At 40.0% G+C, this 16678-nt stretch overlaps 2 protein-coding genes across 2 annotated transcripts; one reads left to right on the top strand and one right to left on the bottom strand.

The window, feature by feature from the left end:
* The first annotated feature begins 203 nt into the window (after nucleotides 1-203).
* Nucleotides 204-3023, top strand: LOC138405866 (proteasome subunit beta type-8-like). Its single transcript, XM_069516093.1, has 6 exons — nucleotides 204-717; nucleotides 995-1136; nucleotides 1274-1385; nucleotides 1778-1907; nucleotides 2355-2559; nucleotides 2662-3023. The coding sequence occupies exons 1-6, from the start codon at nucleotides 568-570 to the stop codon at nucleotides 2748-2750; spliced, it is 828 nt and encodes a 275-aa protein (XP_069372194.1). The 5' UTR covers nucleotides 204-567; the 3' UTR covers nucleotides 2751-3023.
* Nucleotides 3024-3859: 836 nt separating this feature from the next.
* On the bottom strand, nucleotides 3860-16271 carry LOC138405862 (major histocompatibility complex class I-related gene protein-like). The gene is made up of 8 exons (XM_069516084.1): nucleotides 15476-16271; nucleotides 13293-13553; nucleotides 8525-8803; nucleotides 7498-7800; nucleotides 7084-7185; nucleotides 6715-6732; nucleotides 6130-6214; nucleotides 3860-5769 (listed from the first exon to the last, which is right to left on the bottom strand). Exons 1-7 carry the CDS (start codon nucleotides 15528-15530, stop codon nucleotides 6135-6137), a joined length of 1098 nt encoding a protein of 365 aa, XP_069372185.1. The 5' UTR covers nucleotides 15531-16271; the 3' UTR covers nucleotides 3860-5769; nucleotides 6130-6134.
* Nucleotides 16272-16678: the final 407 nt, after the last annotated feature.

Raw genomic sequence — 16678 nt, 5'->3', positions numbered from 1 at the left:
CATGAATTACAATCAAGTGCTTGGATATGTTCACTTTGTGTGTTCCCTAATATAAAGTGTTGCCATATATATATATATGTGTGTGTGTGTGTGTGTACATGGTCAATAGCCTCTGATAACTGTGTATTTTAACACGTCCTGATGGTAAATTGATGCACATTGTTATATACTAATAAATAAGTCAGCTCACTCCCCACAACCTCAGTGCTGCATTTCTGCTTAGAGACCGATGATGAGAAAATACCACGCTTTCCTATTGGTTTGTGCTTTGGGTGGTTTTTGTCCTAAGAATATTTTTTATTCTTATCGATTAACTATTGGATGAAACAAACAAACTAGTGGATTAAACAAACAGAAACGGTTTGATGAGTTATTGATGGTTGAACACAGGTTCTTTATTTTTAAGAGACGACGCTACAGAGATTCTAAAAACTTTCACTTTCGGATTCATTGTTACGCACAAGGAAATGAGTCTTGACGCGGTGTCAGGCAGCTTCGTTATTTAGGACATTTGATGCATCTTCACTATAGAAATAATTACAACATATTTTTTCCATCAAATACACAATGGCTCTTCTGGACGTGAGTGGTTTTAATCGTTACTCTGAACTCCGCGGACAGATTCTTCCAGCGGGACAGACGCGTCTCGTGGACCGAACCAACCACTACAGCTTCGGGACCAAAACTCCAGAGTTTGCTTTACCTCTGGGTGTAGACGTGAGTACCAGGATGTTTGTAATGAATCGAACTGAGTCCTGTCCGGTAAACCGGCCTCAAGCCTGAAGCGTCACACGCTCCAGACGCGGAGCGGATCATTTTACGCGTCACTTGTTTTCACTGTATCTGTTTCGAATCGTGCGTTTGTCTTCATGATGATGTTCTGAGCAAAATATCAGGTTATGAAATGTATATTCTCTGACACACACACACACACACACACGCACACACACACACTGCGCCATTGCTCATGCGCCTTTCTTTGGTTCTGTTCCAGCCCTCAGTGTTTCTCAGGTCCTGTAACCGGGACGCAGGTGTGTGTATTGACCTGGACCACGGTACGACCACCTTGGCCTTCAAGTTCAAACATGGAGTCATCGTGGCTGTGGACTCCAGAGCCTCAGCTGGACGATACTTATGTAAATACACATCTGAAGAAGCATGAAAGCTCGAATTGGTCAAAACTTTACTGGTAAATGTAAAGTTGAACTGTGGTGCTGTCATCTTGATTCACTCTAATTGTCTCCCTTTTCCAAAATGTGTCACTGCATCGCAGCTTCCAACGATGTCAACAAGGTCATAGAGATCAACCCCTACCTGCTGGGCACCATGTCGGGCAGCGCTGCAGACTGTCAGTACTGGGAGAGACTCCTGGCTAAAGAATGCAGGTCCGTCATGACAACAGCTTTGAAAACATATATTCTCTGTACTAATATATAACATAAGATACGATGGGATGAGGTTTTATGAATCCCAAAGGAAATTCCTGTGTCAGCTTGCCCCAAGAAATCAGACGAGATGACAGAATCACAATAAACTCACCTGACACAAAGTCATGAACTGCAGCTTGTGGGTTTGCAAGGGTTTATGGGATGTGTAGTTCATCCACTCTTAAAATAATTATATCCACAGCCTTGTAACTTCACTTTTTAAAGTTCTTTCATATTGTTTCCTTTTTGTGAGTTCCACAGGTTTTTAAGGAGAGTGTAAAAGAGGCTGATTTATCAATTGATTTTGTAAATAACTTATTGGTTCTTTCTTTTATTATTCCTTCATCCAGACTGTACAGGCTAAGGAACAACCACAGAATCTCTGTGGCTGCTGCCTCCAAGCTGCTGTCCAACATGATGCTGGGTTACAGAGGCATGGGCCTCTCCATGGGGAGCATGATCTGTGGATGGGACAAAGAGGTGAGCTGTGGACGGGTTTGTGCAAAGTTGTGTCTCACAATCATCAGAATATCAAAAAGACAATGGGGTTTTTCGGCACTTTAAATAAAGCGGAGCCTTTGACCGCCCTCTTGGTTTTATTTCTAATTCAAATCACAACGCCCGATCTCACCCTGTCAAAGAAAGTGAAAAGAAAATTCCAGGTTTGCTCCAAAACTGAATGAGTTTTTTCCGAGGCCCATATCTCAACCTCCCTCGTAGTTTTGTGGAAATGTGTTGAGTCTTTATCTGGTTATCCCACTGACCAACAAACACACAATCAAACAACTGACGGGGGTGAAAACATAACCTCCTTTGTGAAGGTAAATATTCCCTTGATATCCATCTGCTCATGGTTCTGAACCACGCACTGACCTGCAGGGTAAGTCTAAACATGTGATCAATGAAGACATGACTGCTGTTCTCCAGGGCCCTGGTTTGTACTATGTGGATGATAACGGGACGCGTCTGTCAGCCAGCATGTTCTCTACCGGCTGCGGGAACACGTACGCCTATGGCGTGGTGGACAGCGGTTACAGGGAAGACATGACGGTAGAGGAGGCGTACGAGCTGGGTCGTCGAGGCATCACTCACGCTACGCACAGGGACGCCTACTCTGGTGGAGTCGTGAACAGTTAGTGAATCCTCCTAAACATCATTTCCTGTCACCGCTCAACTGTCAGCCATTATCAAAGACAGGGTTAACCTCTGTGTGTGTGTGTGTGTGTGTGTGCAGTGTACCACATGCGAGAGGACGGATGGATCAAGGTGTGTAAAGACGACGTGTCAGAGCTGATCCATCACTACAGGAAGGGAATGTTCTGAACTTGACCCAGAAACACAGATCAACCTCAACAACTGTTTTGTGGGAGTTTGTGGTCGAGAGGATCTCGATGATTATGAATAAATGAAATGTCAATGCACAGATAACAGACCAGTGAATTTAAACTGGGTCAGACCTTTGTTTCATTATTCTTCTAATCATGTAATGTGGCTCCTGGACATGAATATGACAGAGCATCATGTACAGATGTTGTGTGGATGAATTCTGATTTTCTCCTTGGCCAAGCTTCAATAAATATTTCAACATCAAAGACATGAAAGGCTCCTGAACGCTTTCTTCTCTGAGACTTCTTCATCGTAACACAGATAACTGGTCTCTCAGTGGAAGACACGGTTACATCAGTTCATGTAAACGTTTATACTTGTTCATTGGTTAGTAATACAGCAGCTGTGATGTCATGTGTTGCCGTGCAGAACTCCGCCCTGCAGGTTTTGCCCTTGAAGGAAATGATGTCCCATAAACAATCAACTTGATATTAGCACAGACTGTGAGGGGACAGAGGTTCACAACCACAGGATCATTTACAGTCATGACCTTTCTGATTATTATTTATTATTCATCTGTAAGAACTGTCTGTGATGGACGTGTCCAGGTGAGTGTGTCTCTGTCGGGGTGTCCCACAGCACATTACAGCTAGTTACAGCTCATTCCTTCACAGTTCCTATGGCATCAGTTTCTGGGAAGATTTCAGTTTTTCCAGGGAAAACCAAAGCACGGCTCTGATGTGAGAGATCAGTGGATCTGCTCATGTCTGACAATGAAAACACTCAATCACAAAGTGGTTTTACACTTGACTACAAAACAACAATAATCCTCCTAAAATAACGAGGTTGTTAAAGACAGCAGCAAATCAAACGTGAGAAAAGACCAAATGACTTAACAATAAAACCACCACAACCATTTTCTCATCATGTGTAAAATGTCTTTGTCTTTTTCCTGGAAAGAGTCACAGGTTTGACCAAATAGGTTTTTCCTTGCTGCTCTTACAGGTCAAATCCACATTTGTTTATTCTCTGGGACAATAATGAACATTTGAACTTTCACAGACGTGTTCAACTTTTCTACACATTGAATCACAAAGAGACAGAAATCCAAGAGAGTATCAGGGACTTTATTCAAAACACAAAAGGAATGAAACAGCAAAGCAGCTTCATTTAACATTCATTTATAAAAACCCAACACGTCAACGTTCACTTTCTACACTGTAAAAATGAAAACTTGGAATTGCGTCACTGCGATTTCTAAAAATATAACGAACAAAGAAAACTTAATGGATTTGTAAACGTAGTAAAAGTATTTTCTTCAAATAACTTTACTTTGTTAAATTTGTAAAGTTGCTGAATTTATGACGGCAAAACACAAAATAGTAAGTTTGTGCTGTGACACCTCTCACGTCTCATCAGGGGAAACGTGGCCTCACGTCATGAAGCTGAGTGTTCAGGTTGAATACAGGACAGAGATTCTGGATCTGCAGTTGCATATGTTGGCGGCTGTGGCTCAGGAGGTAGAGCGGATCGTCCGCAGACACGAAAACTACCCCTGACAGCTCAGTGGACAATGTGTGTGATTGACGTGTGACAGAAAAAACACTTTGTGAACGAGTGAATGTGACTGAATGTGAACGGTAAAGTGTCTGAGTGGTCGATAAGACAATATAAATGTATTTAAATGTTGTGATGGAGAACATCACTGCTCAGGGTGAAACATTTCACGTCTACATGTGGAATAAAGTGCTTCAATCCTCTGGAGCCTGGTGAGCAGTGACACTAGAACTCGCAGCTCTGAGAAAATGTGAAGTTTTTAAAATGACCAAAGATCAGTTCAGTTATTCGGCGTTTTTCAAACCTTTTCATTTTTGCAGTGTAAATGTTAACGAGGCTAAAACAGAAAAGTCCCTTGTCCCTAAAAACTAACAGGAAGTCTGAAGAGAATCTTTCACATCCGAGGCTTAAAACATCCCACAACCCTTTTATAATCTCAACTCAAATGAACTTCTAATGTTTAAGAGCACAACAAAGCATGAATATAACCAAACAAACAAAACACAAGCAACTCTCGATTCATTCATTTCTTGTTCAGGCCAATTCAAGATAGAATCAAAACTAGATTTTTATATGATTCACTTCAAGAAATAAAATAAAAGCAGAATATTTACACAACTGGAAAACTAATTTTGTACTGACACTCGTGTTGTGTATACGTGTGTGAACACAACTTGTTATTGTGTGTAATCTGATGTCACCTGGTATAAATCACGAAGAAGTATATTTCCTGTAAATGACATTGAATCATTAACTGAATGATTTGTGTACGAGTCAAGTGATGAAGACGATTCACCACAGTGAAGATGAAGAACTTTATCCATCCACTTTCTATTCTGCAGAGACACTATGAGGACTGAAGTGTGTCACTGATCCTCAGCAGGTGTACAACACACAGAGAAAACCATGTACAACATCTGCAGCTCATTCACAGTCTCCATTTACGCAGCATGTTTTTCAATTGTATGAACATTGATTGTGTCACTTGTCCAAATCACACCAGATTCAACGCTGCACTTCCTCGGGCCCTTAACAACACACATGTCGAGTGTGAAGCAGATCAAATGAACGGTTCTCCAGAGACGTGAGTCACATACAAACAGATTTCTGGAATCATTAGACAGGTTATATTTCCAGACCCTAAGATGTGGATGTGTGGGCGTCTATATATGTATATTTACATTTGTATTATTTAGAAGGATTTTACAAGGATGCCCCAACACCAGGAATATAAAACTGAAACTATTTTGGATTTTTAACTAAAAGATCAAATTTAATCGACGCCACCATTTATATTTCATATTTGTCAGTAGTTTTGATTTGTGTTATTTGTATTTTGATAAATGTCTGACCCTGACGATCAGTTTATGATGTGAGTGATGAATAATCAGTGAACTCCCAGTGTAAGGGGGAGAATGTGGTGACACTGCTTCTTGTTCCAGTGCAAACGTCCATAAACCTAAAGTGAAAAAAAGAAAATGAAAGATTAAATGTTCAGTTCCACAAAGCCACGTATTTTATGTATTTACAGTATTGAGACCTAATATTTCCACGATTCCCCCATTTAACAGTGAAACCAAATTTTATTCAGGAAAAAAAAAATGGTTTTATCAACATTTGAATTGTTGTGTCACTGCTGATATTTGAGTTTTAATTTCAACATTGAATCTGTTAACGTGAAGGTTTCTGATCTGTGCCTTGCTCTTAAAAATCTCTAATGATTGTTTTCGTTCTAATTAAAACAGAGGTTTTACACATGATCACACACGTGTTACTTTGCACTTAGTTTAAGTTTTGTTGAACATATGGAGCAACTCACTGTGTTCAGGAGGACGTCTCACTTGGAGAATTAGAAACTTGTCCATCTGGGTTCAGAGGCTTTAAGACGTTTGGATCTTTTCCAGCTGTGAGGTCAGAAACACATCATGAGACCATCCTCCTCTGAACAGACACTTTTATTACAAACAACCAACACTGCAGGGAACAGTCCTGAAAACTCTCTTCAGCACAAAATGAAGCCTATTTAATCTACGGAGGCTTTTCTAGAGTCCTGCACTGGGTCAGGTTCCTGTGGGGAGCCTCAAATCCATTGAAAGAAATATTGGCAGTAGTGTGGACAAGGCCTAAGTGAACATTTGTGGCAAATTTGAAGAAATTCCCTCAAAGCATTCTTGAGATATCGTGTTCACAAGATGGGGACGAACAGATGAACAGCCTGAAAACATAACGCCTCCCTGACTGGCGCCGGTGTGGACCAATAAAAAGTGGAGCAAAGAGGAGTTGGGGGTGTTTTATAAAACTGGACATGTTCGTACTTTCAGCTGCTGTGTCAACGTGACGTGACGTCCTCATAAAGCATATCAGTATAAAAAGAAAACAGAGTAGAAATAGAAGTTTTACTTACGAGATGGGGGACATTCAGCTGAAATAAAAAGAAAATACAAATAATTTCAGTTATTACAGTTAAAAAAACCAACAGAATTTTGTCTTTGTTTTTTCTAGTGGCGATCCTCCTCAAACGATCCACAATATACTGTCACTTTTTATTGTTTGTGTGCTGGACGTTGTGTGCGGAGCTTTTTATGAACAGTCTATGGTGCAGAGTGAAGTTAGAAAACTTTGTGTGAACCCTGCAGCTCTTGAAACAGATGTTGGTGTGTGAGGAACTGAAGTTTGTTTCATGAGGTTTGATCCGGACGAAGCATTCGTTAAAAGAGTCTGAAATAAAAACTCCAGAAAAATATTGGACAAAGCTTCTGTGTTGGTCTCTCACCATTCCTCTTCCTGTACACGATGAATCCAATGACAGCGAGGACGACAGCGAGAGCGACCACTGCAGCGACGATGATGATGGTGGTCACGTCAGTGGGCTTCTCTGTTGAGTGGAATAAAAAAACAAAGCATCACAACCTGAACAGATGAAGCAGGTTAGACGACAACAATCTCCCTGAACCACAATCCTGTACAATAGACACAACAAACACACACAGACAATCAACCTGTTTCTTTGTCCGGCTGTTGTTTTTAACACTGATCTAAATTTATTGATAAAAACTGAAGAAAGAAAATGACCCAAAACCAACAGAGAGAAAACTTCTCCTGCTACACGTCAGCATACATGACCTGCAGGACTGTTAGTGGAAATGAAACGTGTGTTTCCCACCGTCATCACTGACTCAAGTCTCACCTCTGTTGGACTCCACTGAGTCTTTGTCCAGTCTTTTGACGATGTCCTCCTTCACACCAGAGAGCTGGAACACACAGTCGTACCTCCTCCAGTCTTCAGGTGGGATTGATGAAACCTGCAGGTCAGCGCTCATCTGGAAGGTCCCGTCATGGTTGGGGAGGACCTCTCCGACGTACACGTCCTCATGATGCTCCTCTCCGTCTTTCCTCCAGAACAACATGGCTGAGTCGGGGTAGAAACCTGTAGCGTGGCAGCTGACTGGAGAGGAGGGAGACTTCTGGAGGAGAGACATCGAGGGAAGCTCTGGGGAGAAAGAAGAGAGACAGTTTATGGGTCATTCTAATGTATTGTATACTAATAATACCATTCCTGTTTGATTCCATTGATTTGGCATCAGTCATGTCTGTTCATATATGAGACAAGTGAAGAACTGTGAGATGTGAGCGAGACAGAGGCTGAAGTGATGCAAAGACACTGGGTGGACGATATGACGTCAGAGTAATATCACAGTATTTATTGAAAGGTGACAGTTTTATATCAGGATATTTATTTTCTTTATACAAACACAAAGTAAACCTCATGTACTGAACAGGTCCTGATAACTTCTGGGTCATGTTGGTATTTTTTGTTAAAGTGCAAAGTGAGCGCAGGTCAGTCGGGGGGTGAGGAGGGAGGACACTCGGGCTGTGTCTCAATTCAGGGGCGGTCTAACACATTCACAGTAACATGAGGTCACTGTGACCTTGACCTTTGACCTTTGACCACCAAACTCTAATCAGTTCATCTTTGACTCAAAGTGAATGTTTGCACCAAATCTGAGGAAATTCTCTAAAGACCTTCTGGAGATATCGTGTTCACAGTGATGGGACGGACGGACGACCCCAGAACATAACGGCCACTAGGTGTCGCCAGAGCAGAGGCATAAAAAGAGCAGTGAGAGAGAGAGAGAGAGAGAGAGAGAGAGAGAGAGAGAGAGAGTAAGAAATGAAAGAGGAACATCGTGTTCATGGAGGTCATGTGATTTCACCTGTTCTCAGCAGAGAGCTCTTCCCATGCTCCAGGTACTTCTTCAGCCAGTCAGGACACAACTGGGTGTAGTAGTTCTTATTATATGCAAGATTAGCTTTATTATTATCCCACTTCAGTTTGGTGATAACAGCCTGTGGTGTTGGAGCGATATACGTCAGTGTCTCCAGGTCCAATGATATGAAGTCTTCTCCATCATAACCATACTGATGATAACCTTTAACTTCTCCAGTCTCATCGTCCCATTCACAACCGTACATCCACTGGAAAATGTGGACACCTGAGAGAGAGACAGAGATCTGAGCTGTTATTACACACACACACACACACACACACACACACTCACTTACTCACAGACACACACACACACACACTCACTTACTCACAGACACACACACACACACACTCACTTACTCACAGACACACACACACACACACACACTCACTTATTCACAGACACACACACACACACACACACACACACACACACTCACTCAGACACACACACACACACACTCACTTACTCACAGACACACACACACACACACACACTCACTTATTCACAGACACACACACACACTCACACATACACACTTACTCACACACACACTCACACACACACTTACTCACAGACACACACTCACACACACACAAACTCTCTCACTCACACACACTCTCTCTCACTCACACACACACACACACACACACATTCACACACACTGACACACACACTCACAAACAAACACACACTCACAAACAAACACTCACTCACTCACACACTCACTCACTCACTCACTCACACTCACTCACACACTCACACACACACACACACACACGCACTCACACACTCACACACACACACCCAGGTTTCTGTAGCATCAAACTAGAACATCACTCAGTCCAGTACAAACCTCCACCAAGGCCCAACACTCACCTCATGAAAACACATTTAAATTCACTAGAGACACGTTTTTATGACCAAGTTGCACAAACTCATAAATATCAGTCACTGAACATCTTATTTTTGAACAAGATCCACGAGTTACTCTGGGAAATCAAGGAAAATGTTGAAAAAGCTAAAGAGATAGAAAATATTCCTGGATCAGCTCCTGATCTGCAGCTGAATTTAAAGTTCTTCTCTGACCCATAACACATCCATCCACACAGTTTACTGCTCACACCAAATTCACAGTTGTTGATAAAGATTATTTTCTGCTGATCCAGTAATAAATGTCTTCTTCAGCACTACACTATATAAATGTCTTCTGGCTTTGACACTGTGTTTGGGTAAATCTAATCCAACGTGTGATTCTCTGGTGTGTGTCTTATTTTGTGGACACACTGTGGTCAGCACAGTGACATGAATCTGCTGCTCTACTGTTGATTTGATATATTTCAGGTTCAAACTAATCATTCTGCTCGTTGTTGATTCTGGATTTTGTTAATGAATCAATCACTTGTTTACGTAAACTCAAGCAAATATCAGAAAGTAGTGAAAATGTCTGTCACTGTATTTAATTCATCACAAAGTAAGAGAAGCAACAAACTCTAATATTTAAGAAACTTCACAAAACATTTGAGATTTTTACTTGTTAAAAATTTAAATCTATTGATCACATGTTTGATTAATGAGTAAATATTTGAGATCAAATCAAATAAATGAAAATGTGAGTTTGTGTGTCTGTGTGTTTGTATGTGTGTGATTGTGTGTGTATCAAGTTTTTTAATTAGTTTTTCAGTTTGCTTTTTTATTTCAGTTTAGTTTTAGATCGTTCAACAAGTGATTTTGTAGTTTCAGTTTAGTTTTTATTTAGTTTCAGTTTTTCCAGGTATTAAGAGAAAGCTTCGACTTGTAGAAGCTGAAAAAGGATGAAACAATGTGTGAAACCAAATATGGTTCATCAAGTCCTTTAATTTCATTCTTGAACCATCACCTGCAGGACAGGAAGTAATCGAGGGAGAAAACGAAACGACAACGAAGCTGAATTTATCTGCAGTTTAGTTTTATTAGTTTTGCTTTGTTCATTGTAGTTTTTATTTTTATTTCAGTTAAGTCAATTATTTTTTCATTGCTAGTTTTAGTTTTAGTTTAATAATAACCCTGGTGTGTGTGTGTGTGAGTGAGTGAGTGTATGCATGAATGTTTGTAAGTGTGATTGTGTGTCTTTGAATGTGAATGTTATTGTGTGCGTTTGTGTGTGTGAGTCTATGTGTGTATTTGTGTGTATTTGATTGTGTGTATGTGTGTTTGTGAGTGTGATCGTGTGTGTGAATGTTATTGTGTGCATGTGTTTTTGCGAGTGTGTATTTGTGTGTGTGTGTGTGTGTGTCTGTGTAAGTGTGTGTGTCTGTGTGCGTTTGTATGTGTGTGTCAGTGAGTGTGTGTGTTTTTTTCTATGTGTGAGTGTGTGTGTGTGTGTGTGATTGTGTGTGAGTGTGTCTGTGTGTGTAAGTGTGTATGTGTGTCTGTGTGTGTGTGTAAGTGTGTGTATGTCTGTGTTTGTTTGTATGTGTGTGTCTGTGAGTGTGTTTTTTTCTCTTTGTGAGTGTGTGTGTTTGTGTGTGTGTGAGTGTGTGTGTTTTTTTCTATGTGTGAGTGTGTGTGTGTGTGTGTGATTTTGTGTGAGTGTGTCTGTGTGTGTAAGTGTGTATGTGTGTCTGTGTGTGTGTGTAAGTGTGTGTATGTCTGTGTTTGTTTGTATGTGTGTGTCTGTGAGTGTGTTTTTTTCTCTTTGTGAGTGTGTGTGTTTGTGTGTGTGTGTCTGTGAGTGTTTTTTTCTGTGTGTGTGTGTGTGTGTGTGTTTGTGTGTGTGTCTGTGAGTGTGTGTGTTTTTTTCTGTGTGTGTGTGTAAGTATGTGTGTGTGTGTCTGTGAGTGTGTGTGTTTGCATGTGTGTGTGTGTCTGTGAGTGTGTGTCTTTTTCTATGTGTGTGTGTCTGTCTATGTGTGTTTGTATGTGTGTGTGTTTCTGTGAGAGTGTGTCTTTTTCTATGTGTGTGTCTGTGTGTGTTTGTATGTGTGTGTTTTTTCTGTGTGTGTGTGTCTGTGAGTGTGTGTGTGTGTTTTTCTGTGTGTATGTGTGTGTTTGTATGTGTGTGTGTGTCTGTGAGTGTGTGTCTTTTTCTATGTGTGTGTCTGTGTGTGTTTGTATGTGTGTGTCTGTGAGTGTGTGTCTTTTTTCTGTGTGCGTGTGTGTCTGTGGGTGTGTGTATGTGTGTGTCTGTGAGTGTGTGTGTTTTTTTCTGTGTGTGTGTGTCTGTGTGTGTGTAAGTGTGTATATGTGTGTCTGTGTGTGTCAGTGAGTGTGTGTGTGTATATGTGTGTGTGTCTGTGTGTGTGTATTTGTGTATGTCTGTGTTTGTATGTGTGTGTCAGTGAGTGTGTGTGTTTTTTTCTATGTGTGAGTGTGTGTGTGCGTGTGTAAGTGTGTGTATGTCTGTGTGTGTTTGTATGTGTGTGTGTGTCTGTGAGTGTGTGTCTTTTTCTATGTGTGTGTGTGTGTGTGTGTGTCTGTGAGTGTTTTTTTCTATGTGTGTGTGTGTGTTTGTGTGTGTGTCTGTGAGTGTTTTTTTTCTGTGTGTGTGTGTAAGTGTGTGTAAGTGTGTGTATGTGAGTGTGTGTCTTTTTCTATGTGTGTGTCTGTGTGTGTTTGTATGTGTGTGTGTCTGTGTGTGTTTGTATGTGTGTGTCTTTTTTCTGTGTGCGTGTGTGTCTGTGGGTGTGTCTTTTTCTATGTGTGTGTGTGTGTGTGTGTCTGTGAGTGTGTGTCTTTTTCTATGTGTGTGTGTGTGTCTATGTGTGTTTGTATGTGTGTGTGTGTGTCTGTGAGTGTGTGTTTTTTTCTGTGTGTGTGTGTGTGTGTGTCTGTGAGTGTGTGTGTTTTTTTCTGTGTGTGTGTGTAAGTGTGTGTATGTGTGTGTGTGTCTGTGAGTGTGTGTGTATTTGTGTGTGTTTGTATGTGTGTGTGTGTGTGTGTCTGTTTGTATGTGTGTGTGTGTGTGTCTGTGTGTGTTTGTATGCGTGTGTGTGTGTCTGTGTGTGTTTGTATGTGTGTGTGTGTGTTCTTTGTGTGTGTGTCTGTGTGTGTTTGTATGTGTGTGTGTGTGTTCTTTGTGTGTGTGTCTGTGTGTGTTTGTATGTGTGTGTGTGTCTGTGTGTGTTTGTATGCGTGTGTGTGTGTCTGTGTGTGTTTGTATGTGTGTGTGTGTGTGTCTGTGTGTGTTTGTATGTGTGTGTGTGTCTGTGTGTGTTTGTATGCGTGTGTGTGTGTCTATGTGTGTGTGTGTTCTTTGTGTGTGTGTCTGTGTGTGTTTGTATGTGTGTGTGTGTCTGTGTGTGTTTGTGCGTGTGTGTGTGTCTGTGTGTGTTTGTATGTGTGTGTGTGTGTCTATGTGTGTGTGTCTGTGTGTGTTTGTATGTGTGTGTGTCTGTGTGTGTTTGTATGTGTGTGTGTGTCTGTGTGTGTTTGTATGCGTGTGTGTGTGTCTATGTGTGTGTGTGTGTGTCTGTGTGTGTTTGTATGTGTGTGTGTGTCTGTGTGTGTTTGTATGAGTGTGTGTGTGTCTATGTGTGTGTGTGTGTGTGTCTGTGTGTGTTTGTATGTGTGTGTGTGTCTGTGTGTGTTTGTATGTGTGTGTGTGTCTGTGTGTGTTTGTATGCGTGTGTGTGTCTATGTGTGTATGTGTGTGTCTGTGTGTGTGTGTGTGTGTGTGTGTCTGTGTGTGTTTGTGTGTGTGTTGTTATTATTAGAGAGTGAAACGTAAACAAACCTTCAGTCTGGTTGAAGCGTTCCTTTAAGGTTTCACTGTCGACTTTGAAGATCTGCTGTGCACCCAAAAAGATCTGAGTCTGACTCTCCCAGTACTGAGAATCTACTGCCTTCAACATCCAGTCCTGTTTGGCTTCTGCTTTCTTTGTGTTGCTGTCATAGTGAATCATCTGAACTTCATCAACATAACCAACAGACACAAACTCTGGAAAGTTTGGGACTTGAGAGGACCCAGTGTAGAAATACTTCAGAGAGTGAGTCCCTGCAAGAAAAAGTTAAAGTGACTTTAGTTTCCAGAATGTTTAATAAATCACTGCACTCAGAGTCAAGAAGACATGAAGCACATTCAACACAACTTCAGCATCTCTGTTGTGTGGTAAACAAACACAAAAATACATTGAGAGATAAAACGTCTGCTCCAGAGTCCAGACACTCTTTACTTTGAATTCTACGTCTTAAACATGGATTCAATCTAACGACTCAAAGATTTAATATGAGAAAATAATATTTTCTACTGCAGAGAATTTAATGTGAAGTGAAAACTACTTCAATTTCCAGTTACTACATGAGACATTTATTCTGAAAGTCCTCATTATCATATTCAATTTTAAAATTGTGAAATCTTGAACATTTTGAACACAACATATGAGCTGTTAGTGGTTTCTCTCAGTCTATATATAAATATATATATATTTATATATATTCCTCCATATATACACATATACATTTATACTGGACCCAGCTAACAAATCAAAGTGTGACGTTGTTACAGGAAGGGCTTGACTGTGTTTTAAATGTATAGAATGTAGATTTTTTAATATGTATGTTTGGCACTGATTCCAAAGATGTTAATGTCAAATACTTATGACAAAGACATGTAACTGAGACTTTATGTTTAAATGTTAAACCATTAGATTCATGATAAATAACTAGAACTGTAATAATAATACAAAGAAAACACAAATATGACCAAACAGAACTTGAATGAAGAAAATAAACATGTATGTTTTTATCCCTGTTTTAAAATGTAAAGATAAATGCACATCTTCTTTGTTTATTGTGCACAAATGAAATTGGTGCATATGGACCAACACAAACACTGATACCTTCATATCTGAGACAGACTCATATCAAGCAGTCAGGCTTTAGTGCAGATGTGATCACATTAGAAAGTATGAACAGACATCTGTCATTTCTTCATTATGGAGGCAGCCTCATCATGAGTCTTTGTCTCCCTGCTTCTTTTCACTTCTATCATTTACATTCTAGATGAATTTGTGTTGTGTGTTAGTAATAATTTGTGTTGATGGTATTGGAGTAGGAGGTCACATTGATAACAGATCATTCATTAGTAATGTGTCATGTCAGTCATGTTACTCACGGTCTTTATGCCTAAATGAGGTTGAATATTGAACCAACAAAGCAGGAAGCTGTTTGTCCTCAGCACTTTCTGTATCTATGGAAACAGCGCCACCAACTGACCACAATAAAAACCAGAACTGAGTCGTCGCCTTATTTGTCAGTTGAGCCAGTTTAGATGAATAATTGAGGTGTTTGATGGGAAATGAATCATCAACCATTAAACAGATGTTCAAATATATGTATTTACATCAATAACAGTCTTGATTCACATCAACAGACTGAACCTGTTATTTCTCCACAACTTTTTATAAACCAACATGAAACACGAGACACGTCATGAAGAACTCAGTGAAATAATCAAGTTCATAATGTTTAGAACAGACAAGAAACTCTTGGTTTTCTCGCTGAGTTGAAACGTTGCTTCGTGTTTCACTGTTTCTTGATTTATCGGAGTCTGTTGGACTTTTTGCAGAATCGTTGCGTCATTTTGTCCAGAACCAGCTCGGACCGTGTCGATCTTAATGGTTCTGATCAAAGGACGAAATCAACTAATGGTCCGGATCAGAAGAAAGAAAAAGAAAAGTCACTTTTCAGTTCAGCTTTTCAGAAAGAGAACAGAAGCTTTCCTTCTTACATGAGATCCATGACATTTACTAACATGAACTTTGAAATCAGCTCTTTGAAACTTTATTCAACTTCTAAAATCTGAAGGAACCAAACATCCAACATTACAACAGACCTTCAAATCATTGAAGTGTCTTTTAAATACACGGAGCATTTGTCTTTCATTTCAAATCAAATCAAGTAGAAACTAGAACTCACTTGCCGTCGCGCTGTGTGTTCCTGCCAGTAGAAGCAGGAAAAGTAAAGTGTGCATTGTGAGCGGTGCTATATTTCTCTTTGCTGGACTGAAGGTAGATGAGGTCTTCTGTCCACAGAGAGACGGACTGTGGCTCCAGAGACAAAAACAACGAGACGAGAGGACACACAGAGAGGAGGGGACATCATCTGAGCCAATGAGAATTCAGGATCAGCCTCTACGTCACTTAAATCCAGGTGAAACTCACCAAACTAGGTTTTGAACTATACAGTCTATGAAGGACACACCGAGAGGAGGGGACATCATCTGAGCCAATGAGAATTCAGGATCAGCCTTACGTCACTTAAATCCAGGTGAAACTCACCAAACTAGGTTGTGAACCAAAAGTAAAAGGAAAGTTCTGGTTGTTTTAGGCTGAATATTGTTAAAACTTCACATCTTGTATATTGTATTTGTAGGATAATGTGTTTTTAAGATTATTTATATGTAGTTCAATGTATTTGTAAGATAATGTATTAATAGGATAATGTGTTGATAGTGTACTTGTAGTATAATGTATTAGCAGGATAGTGTACTTGTAGTATAATGTATTAGCAGGATAGTGTACTTGTAGTATAATGTATTAGCAGGATAGTGTGCTTGTAGTATAATGTATTAGCAGGATATTGTACTTGTAGTATAAAGTATTAGCAGGATATTGTACTTGTAGTATAAAGTATTAGCAGGATAGTGTACTTGTAGTATAATGTATTAGCAGGATATTGTACTTGTAGTATAATGTATTAGCAGGATATTGTACTTGTAGTATAATGTATTAGCAGGATATTGTACTTGTAGTATAATGTATTAGCAGGATATTGTACTTGTAGTATAATGTATTAGTAGGATAGTGTACTTGTAGTATAATGTATTAGTAGGATAGTGTACTTGTAGTATAAAGTATTAGCAGGATAGTGTACTTGTAGTATAATGTATCAGTAGGATAGTGTACTTGTAGTATAAGTATTTGGACCAGTGCAGGTTCCGTCTACATCTCTCTGCACATTTATTTCTCCAGATTCAGACGAGGTCACCATGACCTTTACTTTCCACCACTGAAATCCAATCAGCTCCTCTGAAGTTGAAGAAACTCCCTCACTGAGGTCTGAAGTCAACGTCCAGAGGACAAACACACATTTTGTGAGTCAAGTGAACTTCACCTTTGA

Source organism: Paralichthys olivaceus, chromosome 20, assembly GCF_024713975.1.
Source record: "Paralichthys olivaceus isolate ysfri-2021 chromosome 20, ASM2471397v2, whole genome shotgun sequence".
In the NCBI taxonomy this organism is placed as follows: domain Eukaryota; kingdom Metazoa; phylum Chordata; class Actinopteri; order Pleuronectiformes; family Paralichthyidae; genus Paralichthys; species Paralichthys olivaceus.
This window is presented reverse-complemented; position numbering and strand designations above follow the sequence as displayed.

Coding starts and splice junctions, on each gene's coding strand:
- LOC138405866 (XM_069516093.1), top strand. CDS start 568: ATGGCTCTTCTGGACGTGAGTGGTTTTAATCGTTACTCTGAACTCCGC. Junction 718..994: donor CTTTACCTCTGGGTGTAGAC/GTGAGTACCAGG, acceptor GTTCTGTTCCAG/CCCTCAGTGTTTCTCAGGTC. Junction 1,137..1,273: donor CTCAGCTGGACGATACTTAT/GTAAATACACAT, acceptor ACTGCATCGCAG/CTTCCAACGATGTCAACAAG.
- LOC138405862 (XM_069516084.1), bottom strand. CDS start 15,530: ATGCACACTTTACTTTTCCTGCTTCTACTGGCAGGAACACACAGCGCG. Junction 13,554..15,475: donor AACACACAGCGCGACGGCAA/GTGAGTTCTAGT, acceptor TTTTTCTTGCAG/GGACTCACTCTCTGAAGTAT. Junction 7,186..7,497: donor CTCAGTGGAGTCCAACAGAG/GTGAGACTTGAG, acceptor TCCACTCAACAG/AGAAGCCCACTGACGTGACC.